The sequence below is a fragment of the Monodelphis domestica genome, chromosome 8, assembly GCF_027887165.1.
Source record: "Monodelphis domestica isolate mMonDom1 chromosome 8, mMonDom1.pri, whole genome shotgun sequence".
In the NCBI taxonomy this organism is placed as follows: Eukaryota; Metazoa; Chordata; class Mammalia; order Didelphimorphia; family Didelphidae; genus Monodelphis; species Monodelphis domestica.
The window spans coordinates 132,468,682-132,485,807 of NC_077234.1; the positions used below are offsets into that span (position 1 = coordinate 132,468,682).

The 17,126-nt window shown below is 34.2% G+C and overlaps 1 protein-coding gene across 1 annotated transcript in view; it reads right to left on the reverse strand.

Annotated features, from left to right (window-relative positions):
- Positions 1 to 17,126, reverse strand: part of MYCBP2 (MYC binding protein 2) — a 382,851-nt gene that overhangs the window by 205,399 nt on the left and 160,326 nt on the right. The window contains 7 exon segments of the mRNA XM_016425002.2: positions 7,745 to 7,836; positions 8,946 to 9,073; positions 9,163 to 9,288; positions 9,714 to 9,889; positions 12,252 to 12,405; positions 13,788 to 13,992; positions 15,418 to 15,535. Of these exon segments, the coding sequence (XP_016280488.2) occupies positions 7,745 to 7,836; positions 8,946 to 9,073; positions 9,163 to 9,288; positions 9,714 to 9,889; positions 12,252 to 12,405; positions 13,788 to 13,992; positions 15,418 to 15,535 (999 nt within the window).

The following is a 17,126-nucleotide window of genomic DNA, read 5'->3' on the forward strand; positions in this document are numbered from 1 at the left end:
TCAAACATTCAGAGAACAGTTAACCCCAATACTATACAAACTATTTGACATAATAAGCAAAGAGGGAGTTCTACCAAACTCCTTTTACGACACAAACATGGTACTGATTCCAAAACCAGGCAGGTCAAAAACAGAGAAAGAAAACTATAGACCAATCTCCCTAATGAATATAGATGCAAAAATTTTAAATAGGATACTAGCAAAAAGACTCCAGCAAGTGATCAGAAGGATCATTCACCATGATCAAGTAGGATTCATACCAGGGATGCAGGGCTGGTTCAACATTAGGAAAACCATCCACATAATTGACCACATCAACAAGCAAACTAGCAAGAACCACATGATTATCTCAATAGATGCAGAAAAAGCCTTTGATAAAATACAACACCCATTCCTATTAAAAACACTAGAAAGCATAGGAATAGAAGGGTCATTCCTAAAAATAATAAACAGTATATATCTAAAACCAACAGCTAATATCATCTGCAATGGGGATAAACTAGATGCATTCCCAATAAGATCAGGAGTGAAACAAGGATGCCCATTATCACCTCTACTATTTGACATTGTACTAGAAACACTAGCAGTAGCAATTAGAGAAGATAAAGAAATTGAAGGCATCAGAATAGGCAAGGAGGAGACCAAGTTATCACTCTTTGCGGATGACATGATGGTCTACTTAAAGAATCCTAGAGATTCAACCAAAAAGCTAATTGAAATAATCAACAACTTTAGCAAAGTTGCAGGATACAAAATAAACCCACATAAATCATCAGCTTTTCTATATATCTCCAACACAGCTCAGCAGCAAGAACTAGAAAGAGAAATCCCATTCAAAATCACCTTAGACAAAATAAAATACCTAGGAATCTATCTCCCAAGACAAACACAGGAACTATATGAACACAACTACAAAACACTCGCCACACAACTAAAACTAGACTTGAACAATTGGAAAAACATTAACTGCTCATGGATAGGACGAGCCAATATAATAAAAATGACCATCCTACCCAAACTTATTTATCTATTTAGTGCCATACCCATTGAACTACCAAAATACTTCTTCACTGATTTAGAAAAAACCATAACAAAGTTCATTTGGAAGAACAAAAGATCAAGGATATCCAGGGAAATAATGAAAAAAAAACACAAAAGAGGGGGGCCTTGCAGTCCCAGACCTCAAACTATATTACAAAGCAGCAGTCATCAAAACAATTTGGTACTGGCTAAGAAACAGAAAGGAAGATCAGTGGAATAGACTGGGGGAAAACGACCTCAGCAAGACAGTATACGATAAACCCAAAGATCCCAGCTTTTGGGACAAAAATCCACTATTCGATAAAAACTGCTGGGAAAATTGGAAGACAGTGTGGGAGAGACTAGGAATAGATCAACACCTCACACCCTACACCAAGATAAATTCAAAATGGGTGAGTGACTTAAACATAAAGAAGGAAACCATAAGTAAATTGGGTAAACACAGAATAGTATACATGTCAGACCTTTGGGAGGGGAAAGGCTTTAAAACCAAGCAAGATATAGAAAGAATCACAAAATGTAAAATAAATAATTTTGACTACATCAAACTAAAAAGCTTTTGTACAAACAAAACCAATATAACTAAAATCAGAAGGGAAACAACAAATTGGGAAAAAATCTTCATAGAAACCTCTGACAAAGGTTTAATTACTCATATTTATAATGAGCTAAATCAATTGTACAAAAAATCAAGCCATTCTCCAATTGATAAATGGGCAAGGGAAATGGATAGGCAGTTCTCAGATAAAGAAATCAAAACTATTAACAAGCACATGAAGAAGTGTTCTACATCTCTTATAATCAGAGAGATGCAAATCAAAACAACTCTGAGGTATCACCTCACACCTAGCAGATTGGCTAACATAACAGCAAAGGAAAGTAATGAATGCTGGAGGGGATGTGGCAAAGTAGGGACATTAATTCATTGCTGGTGGAGTTGTGAACTGATCCAACCATTCTGGAGGGCAATTTGGAACTATGCCCAAAGGGCGACAAAAGAATATCTACCCTTTGACCCAGCCATAGCACTGGTGGGTCTGTACCCCAAAGAGATAATGGACACAAAGACTTGTACAAAAATATTCATAGCTGCGCTCTTTGTGGTGGCCCAAAACTGGAAAACGAGGGGATGCCCATCAATTGGGGAATGGCTGAACAAACTGTGGTATATGTTGGTGATGGAATACTATTGTGCTCAAAGGAATAATAAAGTGGAGAAGTTCCATGGAGACTGGAACAACCTCCAGGAAGTGATGCAGAGCGAGAGGAGCAGAACCAGGAGAACATTGTACACAGAGACTAATACACTGTGGTATCATCGAACGTAATGGACTTCTCCATTAGTGGCGGTGTAATGTCCCTGAACAACTTTCAGGGATCCAGGAGAAAAAAAAACACCATTCATAAGCAAAGGATAAACTATGGGAGTGGAAACACCGAGAAAAAGCAACTGCCTGAATACAGAGGTTGAGGGGACATGACAGAGGATAGACTTTAAATGAACACTCTAATGCAAATACTATCAACAAAGCAATGGGTTCAAATCAAGAAAACATCTAATGCCCAGTGGACTTACGCGTCGGCTATGGGGGGTGGGGGGGAGGAAAAGAAAATGATCTATGTCTTTAACGAATAATGCTTGGAAATGATCAAATAAAATATATTAAAAAAAAAAAAAAGAATTCAATCTAGAAACTTAGGCATGAAATCCTCACTTCAAACCACCCCCTTCACCCCTTATTTACAATCTGTTACCAAGATTGGTCAACTTTATCTAACTAACATCTCTCATATCTCCTTACCACCCTGGTGCAGGCCCTTATTACCTCATGCCTGGGTTACTGCAATAACCTGCTGGCAAATTAGACTGCCTCAAGTCTTTTCTTACATTATTCCATCCTCTAGTTACTCACCAAAGTGATTTTTCTACACCAAAATATAGATCTGATCACGTTACTCTTCTACTCAATAAACTCTAGTGGTTCCTTACTATCTCTAGGATATTGAACTGACTCTGGCACACAAAGTCCTTCATTACCCCACTCCCAACCTTTCCAGTCCTTTTATATCATATACTCACCCCTCCACAAAATTTGTGCTACACTGACACTTGCTTTCTTGCTGCTACTTGAAGAAGACATCCTACTTCCCCATTCTGAAATATATTCACTAGCTGTTCCTCATAGCTATGATCTTTTCTTAGTTTCTTTCAAGCCTTACCTAAAATTCTACCTTCTACAAGAAGCCTTTCCTGATCCAAATTAATTCTAGTGCCTTTACTTTACTGGCTATTTCCATCTTATGCTGTATAGTTTATTTGCTCTTAATCGTCTCTAAGTTGTGTCTCTCCCATTAGATTGTGATCTTCTTCAGAGCAGGGACTTTCTTTACCTTTCTTTGTAATCTCAGTATTTAGCGGTATCTGGTACACAGTAGGCATTCAATAAATGTTTATAGTTTGAAAAAAAAATCTATTGTAATTTTGGAGGGTTGTAATATCTAAAGAAAATCCAGCTTAACAAAGATATGTAATTGGAAAAGTGACAAGCTTTTTTTTAATGGCAAATACATTGGTATGCTTATGGAAATAATTTTGACTTCTCCGATGCTCTGAAAGAGGTTGAGAGATCCCCAAGCGTCCTCATATTATACTTTTGAAAACTTCTGTTCTATACTATCTTGATTCTTGATCTCTCAGTTAACAAGGGTTTAATCATCATCTCTATGCAGATGATTCCTAACCTACATATCCAGGCTTAATTTTTCTTCTGACTTTCTAGTCACACATCATCAACTGTCTTTTTGAAAGAGCAAAAATGAAACCATTATCTCTATTCTCAAACTTTATCCTTCTTCCCAACTTTCCTATTACTGCCAATATCTCCATCTTCCCAAGCACCCAAGCTTGCAATCTCAGTGCTTCAAACATACTCCCGAACAACCAACCTATTATTGTCAAATTTTGTTTCCTTCTCTCTATGCATATGACCACCACACTGGTATAGACTCTCATCACTTCACACCTTGACTATGGCAACAGCCTTCTTGCTGTTTCTTCTATCTTTTGGAGCTCTTTGCTCCAATCCATCTGCCAAAGTGACTGCTTTTACTGAGAGGAGAATAATGCATTAAAGAGAACCCACGCTGAAAGACTTAAAAGAACTCTGACCAATGCAATGAATAAGCACAATTCCAGAGGATTTATATGAAAAGTGCTATCATTCATCTTCAGAAATAAATCCGACAGTCAGTAAAGATGCAAACATTTTCTTCCATTTCTTTCTTTCCTTTTTTTCTTGGAACATGGCTAATGTGGATGTATGTTTTACATGTCAAAACTCTCCCACAAAATATAAAAACTGAGAGAAATCTGTGTTTTCAAGATGATACCAAATTTTTTCCAACTTTCTTTCCTAACAGCCACTCCTCTTATTTTACCTGAGACCAATATAAGGTTTGGATATACTTGTTGCTCCCCACCACTATTCCTCATGATGCTTCTACTACCATACTTTGATCCCTTGAGGCAAAGAAACGAGAGCACACCTAGAAACCAGTGTTTTTTTTTTTTAATCTTGCTACTATATTCTTAGCAACATTAGTCCTTCTGCAGGATATCCTTATCCCCAAAACTTTGAATGCTGAAGAGCTTTCAGAAATACAAGCAAGAATCAGAGATATTTCAGAGGATCTGACACATCATGGTTTCCCATCTAAAGGCAGAAGAATTCTTGGTCATAAAACCCAGGGTAAAAAAATCAGGAGATCTGAAGTTCTGAACAACTCTGAAGAGTAAACACATAGATCTTATTAAAACTAAATCTTCTAGAGTTGAATACAATCTATTTGGGAACCAAATGATTCTGGGAGCTCCCTGACAAGTTCTAAGCTGACTTGGTGTCATAGGGCTTCTTTTTATCCTAATCTGCAGCACTGGATAATCAAAAATGATTTAGAGTATGGTCCAAAATGGCTTCTTGAGGGGTTGTGCCTATTTAGGAAAAGCATTTACTAAATACTTATTGTATGTTAGGCATTGTGCCTTACAAATATTATCTCATTTTATCCTCACAACAACCTTGTAAAGTAGGGGCCATTTTACAATTGAGGAAACTAAGGAGAACTAAAGTTAAGTGAGCTGCCCAGAGTCACACAAATAATGAGCATCTGAGACCAGATTTGACCTTGGGTCTTCCCGGTTCCTGGTTCAGCACTCTATCTGTTGTACCATCTAGCTTTGTTCAGGCAGTTCTCTGACCCAAACTGCTTCAATGTGATATCTGTAATAGATGATATTGGAGGGTATATTTGATGGATACTAGATAACTAACGATCAGGCAGCTACTTTCTTTTGCCTACCCTCCTCCCTCTATACCTCCCTTCCTCCCTCTTCCAATCTCCCTTCCTTCCCTCTTCTTCCCTTACGTTTCCCCTTCTCCTTCTTCTTCAGCCTCCTTCTAAATTACTCAGGATGAGCTATGATGTTTCAGAGGAAATACTCTTTTCTCTTCTTTATCTCAAGTAAGGGTTTATTGGGGAAAATAGGATAAGATGGAGGATGGCAGTAAGAGGGTTGGGATTTCCCTATTATTTACAGGGAGTCTTAGGTTGGAGGATATTGAGAGGAATGGCAATTCAGTCACTACCATGAAACAGAGCAAGTCAGAGAGAGATATATGGACTATTGTCCTTCTTCTTCTGCCTTCAAGTCAGCCAGGCCACCTCCAGCTTGATTATCCCAAGTCCCAGAGATAAACCCAGCTTCTTCCTTCAAAGTCACCATCATCAGCCCAAAAGCTCTCAGTCAAGTCCCAGAAAATCAGTCCCCATTGGCTTGGTTCCAAACTGCTTTTCCCAATAATATTCCAAATGGAATCTTCATTTGACTGACAGCTGACCCATCTCCAGCTTCTGTACTTTGCATGCATGCCTCTTCCACATATCACTATTTCTAATGAGGTAAAAAATATTTCATAGAGGATGTCCTACTTTAGTAAATAAACATACAACTATATCATATTTATTTTTTAAAATATGCATTTTATTTCTTCTAATAAACATAATGTGAGGAAGTGTGGAAGAGAGAAATTATAAGGCATGTAAAAGGACAGAAGCAGTGGCTGAGAGGTGACACGACTCAATCAAATGAAGATTCTGATTTGGAATATTACCGGGAAAGGCAGTTTGGAGGCAAACCAACTGGGGGAATGAATTCTGGACTGGGCTGATGGCGGTTGCTTTTGAATCAGGGTCCTGACTGATTTTCCTGGTTGCCTTTGAATCAGGGAAGGAAGAAGCTGGGTTTATCTCTGGGACTTGGGATAATCAAGCTGGAGGTGGCCTGGTGACTTTGAAGGCAGAAGAAGGACAATAGTTCATATATCTCTCTGACTTGCTCTGTTGGTGATAGTGACTGAAATATTAAACCTATCAACTCTTAAGTCTAACTAAGGCTAATTATAGAATTAGGGAAACCCCCAACCCCAACTCTCTTACTTCCATCCTCCATCTTTCTGGTTTTCCCCAAATAAACCCTTACTTGAGATAAAAGAAAATAGAGAGTATTTTCATTTTAAACATCATTATCTACCCTGATTGATTTAGAAACCAGAACAGGGGAAGGGGAAGGTGAAGGGAAGAAGAAGGGAGGAAGGGAGGCTGGAAGAGGGAGAAAGGGAGGTATAGAGGGAGGAGGATAGGCAACAGAAGATAACTAACTGATTTGTTAGTTATCATTTACCCATCAAATATACCCCCTCAATATTATTTATTATAGAAGGGATTAATTTTCATTTACTTTGGTTAAAACAATTTAATCTAATAAAAAATTCAAATCTCTTTCTTTTCTAAAATATATGAATGAAAAGTAATGAAGATAATTTTAATCTCTGTTCAAAATGTTAAGTCTGCATATTTAGCAGAAACTTAAAATTATTAAAGTTATAAAGAAAACTTATTAAATATTATTAATTTAAAAGTTATAAAAACTGTGAAGATGGGATTAACTCTCTCCTGCCCATTTTTAGATTTAATCACCAAAAGCATATAAATCCCACTTACACTTGAGTGGGGGAGGTCTGTGACCTACATGTGTGATAGTGGATGATGAATCAGAATAGACTGACTATGGGCAGTCCTAAGCAAAACTTTAGCTGTAATTGGTACACATAAAATGAAAGGAAGTCACAGGAAGTGATGAAAAGGAATGGTCTTTAAAAATGCCAAGAACTTCCTGTGAAGACATCTTTTGCCTTCAACTTGATCTTGAAGAAGCTCCAGCTTGAGACCTCAGACTGCTCTTGGACTTTTCCCTTAGAACTACTATGTGGGGTGAGTGAGTGAAAAAGGCTGACTCCTTTCCTGGATTTTCTGAAGTGACTAGCCATAGGAGAGGCCTACCCTCTTGAGAGAGGCTGTATGCTACCCAGGTCCTCAGCTCATGGCTGAGGCCCCTCTGGCTAAGGACTAATTATCCCTGCCTGGGTTGAGCCAGGTGTCAGAGCAAAATACTTAAGTGTGTAGCTTAGATATCTTACCCCATCCTCTCTCTGATTTTCTTACTTTCACCCTTTCTATATTTTATAAATATGTTGCTAAAAAAGTCATATTGGAATTGTTTAAATTCCTGGTGACCCTACTCTTAAATAATCTAGTCCAACCTCTTACATTCTGGTCCTTACAAAAGACAATAAAAATCACTTACCTAGCAGCACAGTCATATGCCAAGACATCAGTTTCTGCAAGAAGGTCACCATCAGTTTCATGATCTCCTCCATCTGGACCCAACTCAAACAACTAGGGGAAAGAAGAAATGCCGATTTTTATCTTATCATTTGGACATCTATATTCTGTTGAATTTATATGCTGCTGCTACTGATTTCTGAAAATTCTTAGTACATTAAGCACTATGAAGTTAAAAATGATGAAGAACTTGTTCCTAGAAGAAAGAATTTAATTTCTATTTAAAAGAATCAGGGCAATATCTAAAAATACCACAATTAAAAAAATAGCACACATGTAAAACTTTTTAAAAAGACTAAATTTTTATGATTATTTTTCATTTATTTTTCCTATATAAAAGAGAACCTGAAAATTCTTATATATAGGTGTGTATTTCACTGATGAACAATAATATTTGAAGGAGGTAAGGATTCCTAATTTTATTTTGGAATGTTTGCAAGTGAGACAGAATTTAGGGAAATAATTACAAGGCAGAAACAAAGTGTTTTGACTTGTTCAAAATTTAGTATAGAAGAAGATAGAAATGGGAGTTAGTAAAAATGCTTATAAAGAAACATGAGAAAAGGGGAAGTGAACTAGAGCCTAGGAAAATATTTTCCTGAGCATATATGGTATGGCAGCATATTAGAGGAAAGATCACAATGATAATAATGTAAGTAATATAGAAAAATACATTTAAAATTAAAGAGGCAGAGCTAGATATAAGGGAGAATTAATTAATGAATGGAAGAATTTTTTGAAAGGAAAATAATATGAAAAAAAGGTCCTTGTTTCTATGAATTATAGGGAGGCAACCATAAGTAGGTAATGTAGAAGAAATATTTTTAAGGATTTGCTCAAGTATAAACCTAGCATGACATAGCCTAACAATAGTGGGTTATAAATAATAGGAATAATTTACTAAGTTAGCATACCACACACACACAAAAAAAGAGTTCTCTTACTTTGAGCAAATGTGTTATGTAACTTAAGAGGCAAGAAGATAAAAGCAGGAACAAATAACTATAACAACCGACTAAGGATGTCTACAAAGGCAAGATGTTCAGGAATGTTGGTTTCACATACATGTTTTTCAACACACTCTTACATGATAGCAGCAACTAGGCCAAAATCCCTATTTTATTTTTTTCTACACAAAGGGAAAAGATCACCCAATTGTTTACCTTTATTTTAGCAGTATATTCTCCTCTACCTCCAAAAAGACCAAGACCACCAAGTAAAATATCAGTGTCAGCACTGAAACGAATTGCTTCAACTGAATGAGCTGAGTAACCCCAGCCTCCTCCATGACCTAAATGGCATAAATGATTTATTTGTTTAATCACAATACTTCAAATTTGCATGGAAAACTTACTTATCTTGAAACATAAACATACATACTTTCAAATCTGTTCACCACACTATAATCTTCTTTGGAGTAAACTTTCATTACTGCTTGAGTCTCTTCCTCTGTACTTGCTACACCCATTTTTAAATCCTGCATGGCAGCCAATGTATCAAGGCAACCTAAAACAAAATGAAGACAAATATTCAATCTCTGTAAAATGAAATTATTAGCAAGACTGTACCATGTAACTTAAAACAAATTATGACTATACTCTCTGGGCAAACCTGAACTGTTTGTTTCAAAACAGAGGTAGATTCAATGGGGATGTGGGTGGCTGCTCAGGACAAGTCAAAATTTACTTCTACTCAAGATGATACAAGATGAAGAACTCTTTTAATATTTACCTATAAAATACAATTTGCATGTGTATTTCTTCTTTATAGGATGAATTTATTAAATGAGGTATTCTACTACTATTACGATGTTAACTAGCACATTGCTTTTTATTAAAAAAGAATATAAAGTACATACTTCCATATGTTCAGAAAATAAAACATATCAGCTAAAGAAATTAGCTGAGTGCCAATTATAATGCTCTACTCACCAAGGATATGCAAAGCTGCATGAGATCTAGTTGTAAGAGCTCTTGATCCCGTAGGCAAAGCAAGTTCAGGGCTCAGTATACTACATCTTGATTGCATGTCTGGTGTAGAAGGAAGAAGCCTGGAGTCAGCGACCACTGCATTGTAGCACCACAATTCTCTAGCATTTGGTCGAAATCTTCAAAACAAAAACAATGAAAACATTTAAAAATTATCTGTGTTTAATTTATATAATATATGTAATAAGTAAAAAAAAATAGAACAAGATTATGATGAGGATTACAATTATGCAAAATACCTTTCCAAACTCAAAAAATGAATGTTAAGTATGATTATTAATAAGAATTTGAAATATGTAGAGAAAATATGATTTAGTGGAAGGTCACAAATGGAACCTTTTAACGAAATTGTAATGCATTGGTTTAAAAACATGTGTACTTGTTTATATGTTGGTTTATTTGTAAATGGTGAAGAACAGTTTTTTAAAGCTATTGTATAGCAAAAAGAACATGGAATTTTCAGGAGATGTGAGTTCTAGCCTTGGTTGTACCTGTGACTTTTAGTAAATCATTTCCTGACCTTAGATTTCAGTTTCTAGAGAAATTGAACTAGAAAAATCCTTAAGGTCTATAGAAAAGCCTTTTGCATAACTACAATTCTCATACCAATTCTGCTTATATTCAATCCTATGTATTTCTTTTTACTAGTGAGGAGACTTTAAATAAGCTCATAATCTATCTCCATAATATCAATGACAAACTCTTGTCTAGACTCTTCTGAAATACCACCAGTGGCATTACTTACTGAAATCACCCATTCCATTTTTAGAGAGTTTTAATTTTTTGAAAATTCTTTCTTAAATAGCACCAATCTGTTTCCCTATAATTTCTATCTACTGATTCTGTTTTTCCTCTTGGGCTAAACCAAATATGAATCCCATTAAAACCTTTCAATTTTCATTGTTTTACTGAAAACTGTTTCTTCCCTAAATCTTCTCTTCTGTAGGCTCAATGCTCTTCATTTCTTAAGTAAGTAATTCTCAAAGTATAGTCCCAGGAGACTATTTCAGAGGGTCTGTCCTACTTTGTTATGGACATTATACTTCTATTAATGTGGCTAAAGAATGCATCATATCTTTTTAGTAGCATTTGTGCTTAGAGTCCTGTAAAGTCCCAAGGTCCTTTTTTTTTGTTTTTTACATGATTTACTTCTAGACATACCTTCCTAGTTCTATATTCTCCCAGAAGTAAAATTTTTTTAACTAAGTACTTAAAAAAAAAAGAATGTCTATCAATCACTATTAAATTTATCTATATTAAATCCAACGCTGCATTCAGTTTTATTGAGAATTTGTTTAAAAAGTTGATTCTTTCCTCTAACATATTAGCCATTTCTTGGAGCTTTGTAGCACATGCAGATTTAGAATACAAGCCACCCATGTTTTTATGCAAATGACTGATAAAAATGTGTAAAAGGCCTAAGTTCATAGAGAGAATCTCATAGCATTATTCTCAAAAGGAAGACCTTGTTTCCAGTCTGACAGCAACACAATGAGTCAGGTATTTCAACTATTTCAAAATAAACATTATTGTTATTATTATCTACCCACATATCCATTTTCTCTATAGATCTTACTAAAAGTCTTTGTTTTTCCAAAATTCTAATTAAGCTCCTACCTGGCAGTGCTCAATTCCCAATGCACAATTTTCAAAGAAGTTATTGCAATAATTGCAAAACTTCCAAGTTAGTTATCTAACAAAAGATCACAATAGATTTAAACTATATAAAATTATGTACTTTGAATTTTTGAATGCCTTAAAAATTATAAATGTTAATATCCTCAAAAACAGAAATGCCAGGGGACTACCAAGTGCCATAAAAGAAGATTACAGTTAGTGTTTAGTGAAAGAAAACAAAAATTTCATGGCATTTTATCTTTTACTAATAAAGCTTCACATTAAACCAAATAAAAACCACTAGTTATAAATTAATCATCAATAATCTAATAAATAATTCACATGCCAGGTGCTGTATTAGGTGCTGTGGATATAAATAAGAAGTAACCTAGTCCTTGCTGTTGAGAAGTTTACAACTTACTGAGGGAAACACAACGTGAGCACAGACAAATAAATGCACAAGACAGTGATTTAGGGAGGAGGACACTAACTGCCTTCAAGAATTTGGAAAAGCCTTGAGAGTAGCTGAGCCTTAAATGGAATCAGGGGTTATAAGAAGAGGTGGGGAGAGAGAACATTTCAGTCCTGAATGAAGATCTGTGCTAAGTCAAGGAAAAGGTTGACAGAATCTTGTCAAAAGGAACAGTAAGTAGGCCAGTTTGGAAGGAAGGTAAGAGTGAAGGAAGAATATTGTGTAATTAGCCTTGAAACCAGACTGTGAAGAATGTTAAAAGCAAATGAGAGGAATTTGCATTTTAAATTTGTAGCAATAGGGAAAAACTAAATTTTCTTGAGAAATAAAAAGATTTTCCAATAAAATGTATATTAACACATGCTGATTTATGAACATAGGAAGCAACCTACCTCCAAATAACATCATAAACAGGGTCAAGACATACACCAAACCCTTGAAGATCCTCCTGCTCAGAGTCATTAAATGTCTTACAACTTCCATCTACTTTATTTATCAGGAGACATTTAAATGGAGGAGGTTCTGATATAGAAGCAGGTATCAAGCCTTGAAAAACGGGAGGAAAGAAATAATTTTAAACAGAGATAAGAAGTCTAAGACATGTATTAGTGGAATCAAATGATAGTGCTCAAATCAACTCAAAAATAAAAAGTATCCCCTAGTCATGACTCTTCTCCATCTATATTATGATAAAAGGCAACACAACAGTGTTCTTCAGTCTCCTTACATTAATTACACAGAACTCCTCTTCCAGCTTGTGAAACATCCTCCTTTCTTGGTCTTCTTTTTATTATTTCTTATATTTTCTCCCTTGTCAATCTCAGTAATATCTTTAAATATTACCTCTGCAGAGAACTTAGTTCACTCCAATCTTTTTCATGGCTCCAATATCTCATTTGCAACTCCCCGAATCTCCCCCTGAAGAGTATGCCAACACCTTGAATTCAACATATCCAGAATAGTAGTGCTTGTCTCTTTCTCCAAAAGGCCTGCCCTTCTTATTACATCTCCACATATACTGATGATACTACAGGTTTTCTAGCCTTTCACACAATTAAAACTTGAAGTTGTCTTTTACTATTCTCCTTTCCTGATCTACTTTGCTCCCCACATTCAATCATTTTTTCTTCCTAAATATTTCTCATATTGTTTTCTACTTAACTCTACTGCAAGCACCTTTGTTGGAACTCTAATTAGCAATCCCCTGGATTGCTGTAATTGTTAACTGGTTCTCCTTTCTCCAATCTATTTTACATATTGACACCAAAGGAATTTTCCTAATCTACATGTTTGATTGCATCATTTCCCTACATTAGTTGTTCCTTAGTGTCTACAGGATAAAATTTATTTATTTTGGCATTATTTATCTTGGCATTAAAGCCCCTACTGGTTTATACTGTTATAACCATATGAATACAGATTTCTAATAGTAATAAAAATCTATTAATATTCTACTTAATGTTACTCTAAAAAGGGGAATTAAGCAAATATTTTTTCCTACTTCATGCATATGAAAAAGTAAAAATTATGCACAGAATATACTTAGAACAACACAATCTACATAAACTACTACAAGGGAAGTAGTAATCCTACTTACAAATAATCTTTCTACAGAACTCAAGTAGCCCTTTGTTTCTATATTATTATGCCCTATAATGCATTTTAAGTATGTGCATGTTGCTTATAAAATACTATGAAAGTCTTTGCATCTCTCACCCTTTCAACCTTCAATTTCATCTAATTTTAGCAACTTTTCCTTCCATCTAAAGAACAAGTAAAAAGGAAAGAAGACAATTTGTTAGTCTATAACTTATACTTTACTCTGTTCCTTCAGCCGCACATTTCACAAAAAAATGAAAAACCTTTTATAGTAATATATGGACCTTATATATCAAGGTTGGACTTAATTTTTTTGTTATTTATTTTACCTATTATATGTTTGCTGGCAAAAATCTCTGATGTAGCAAGTACATGGGAGTTTATAAGTGCTTCATCAATGCGCAAGAAAGTTTGGTCCCCACTTGCTCCAATCCAAGTAGCCTTACGTCCATATTTTGATCCAATATTGGGCATAGAAGCAGGTTTTGCATTCCAATAAGGCATATCCAAAATTGGTCTGCCAAGTTGTCCTTTCTGAAAAATTTGAAAATAAATAACAATAACATTAACTAGAACTAAACATAACAAGGCTATAGCCTATGATGCCAATAAGTGGGAAGATCCTAAAATATAACATTTATGTTACAACATATAACAAGTATAGACATATGTAAAAAAGATAACATCCAGGGTGAAAAACAATCTCTTGATCACTTAAAAATGCTTTGAATTTCAAGTTTTCATGAAATTTCATATAAAACGCATTCTTTCTTTTTGTGAAGCCAACCAATATTCTCTTATAAGTATCTCAAAACTAGAACCAAATGAGAACAAATCCAAGAAAAACAGTTAGCCAAAACCAAATATTTCTCAAAGTACTACTAGTACTTATCTATTTGCTCTTTTAGCAAATAATACTGATATTCCAAGGATATTGATTCAACAATTATGCCATTAGAGGTCTGATCATGAAAAGGCCAGAAATTACATAATATATAAACATTAACAAATTAAAGACCATTAGTATATTTATTTACTGAAAAAAACTTGTGAGTAACATGAATTAACAGTGAATATAACACAAATAGATTATTTCCTTTACACTTTTATATAAAAAAGAATCAATACTTGTTTAAAGCAACTTTTGTTAAGAAAAACGAATGATAGCTAAAAGTTTATCTAAAATACTTAATCTTCCCTTTTATTTTAATTCTTTTTATTGACTCCTTTTGTTTATATAACCATTGCTCCCCATCAGACTGAATTCTTCTTTGTGAAAAAAAGAGACTTAAAAAATCTGATACAGAGAACATAAATATAATATTCTGTCCTTTGATGTCTTGGTATCCAGTCAAAGATTCAGATTTTGGCTTTACCTAGCTCATGAAGTAGATTACATAAACCTGTATAACTGAAGATTAACTGAAATAATTTCTCTTTCATCAGGTGATTGTCAAGATAATAAAACAGTTAGACAGTTCTGAATCTTTGTTTTTAGGGATGACCACAATAGAGGTTCAGAAGAAGTAGTACCATCAATTTTCTCTTATGTACCAAAAGTTAACCCTCAATAGACAAATTAGAAATTTTTGTAAATGTCTCAACTTATGGGTAAAAAACCTTTAAAGATTAAAAACATTCTAACTTTTAACATAAACAGATCAATGTTTCAACTTTTTTCCCAAGAAATTACTTTTATAGTTGCTAAAAGTATAATTATTCATAAATTAGGAAAGAAAATGCCTGTTACTTAAAAGACAGAAGAGTTAACAGTTTGCCTAATGGGTAGTGAACTACAATAAGCATTTCTAACTAAAATAAAAAATACCAATCCACTGGGATCATAATATTTACACTTAGAAATAATATTAGTAACTTTTCATTCTTGCAGTAGACAATGGAGATAGGAGTTGAAATAATTTAAAGATACGAGTTATTCAAAGTTTAAAAACTCCTTACAGAGAAACTTCCAAATGTGAAGACTTGTCCATCCATTAAAAGTATCGCTGTATGGTTGCTGCCTGCAGTGACCTGTGTACTAGGCCCTGGCAAAGCTTGTACTAGAGTAGGGCATCCCCTAAATTTAAAAAACAAAATATAAAACATTTAGAGTAAATTTTTAGCAACCTCTAATAAAGTCCAGTTTATTAAATGTAGAACACTAAATAAATTATGGAATAAGGAAGAAAAAGAGAAAGGTACTACAAACATTTTCAGTATGTAGGATTCTATTGATACTAGAAGGAAATAGCATAGTATTTTATGAAGGACTTAAATTAGATAACCCTAAATTACGCAAAAAGGTTTAAAATGTGCTCTTATTTTATAAATGGAAAATCTATTTATGGAATTAAACAATACTAGGAAGAGATAAGAATTATTCAAGTTCTTCTATGATACTTTCTCAATTAAATAATTATAGTGTGAATTTAAATTTCAGAATCTTTCCCAAAACATAAGATGGCATTACCCTCCTACTTTGTATTATTTAGAAAATTAACATCACACAAAAAGGAAGTCTTGCTTCCAAGATATTAAATAGTGATCTTGCAAACAATTAAATATTTTCATACATAAGTCCAAGTATAAGCAAAATCCAGGTAGAAATTTGTTATTTTATCTAGTAAGATAATCTACTTAAATGAATGACATGTAAATTAAAGAAATATGAAAAGTTTTTAAAGATTCAAAAGGATTTAAAGATAATTTTTGCTTCTTATTCTAGCATTGTCATGGTTACAAAAACACTAGTGATTAATTATTTCATGGGACACACTGCTAAATATTGAACCCAAAGGCTATGTATAAACTATAAAACTTGCTAAATGTAAAATTCAATGTTATTTTCATTTTCTTAGACTTCTAAATGGTATTTGACACTATTAAGCTGCCTTTATATATATTTAAATGTTAAGTTGCCTATATATTATTTTCTTTTATACTTCAGTCCTTGGTTTCTAAATCTTCCCATTTCTTTTCTAAGTACTACTCTCTCTCTCCTCACTAGTGCCAAGTGATGCCATTCTATATAATTTTCTTCAGTAAACTGCCCCATCTTTGATCCCTATCTTTGATCACAGCCTACAAACTTGCCCATGTCTACTTTGTCCTCTAAAAGTCCTTATTTGCTTTGTCATTCCCATTGTCATCCTTTATCTTTCCTCCTTTTTGTAACTAAACTCCAATTCTTTTCTTAATTCTCTGTAGTTTGGCATCCCATATTATCATTTGACTAAAATGAATCTTTCCAAAGTTACTAGAAATCTTTTACTTGCCAAATCTAAGTCTTTTCTTAATCTTCAGCAATCGTAAATGCTCTGCAGTCTCTGATAGTGTTATTCAACCTCTCCTTAGTGCTGTCTTCTGTTTTCATCTACTCTCTTCTGGTTCTCCTAATTATTCAACCACTTCTTCTAAGTCCTTTGCTAGATCCTGATGCAAGTTACATTTGCAAATTGTCAAGACTCCCCCAAAAGTCTTCTATTCTTCTATATTCTTTTGGTGATTTATCAGTTCCTACAGATCCAATGATTATCTCTCTATTGATGATTCTCACATTTATTTTAATAGTCCTAGCCTATTTGTTGAGGACCAGTCTCCCATCTCCACTACATGTTAGTCATCAACAAGTGCATGTCCCACAGACACCTTAAATTCATCATATCAAA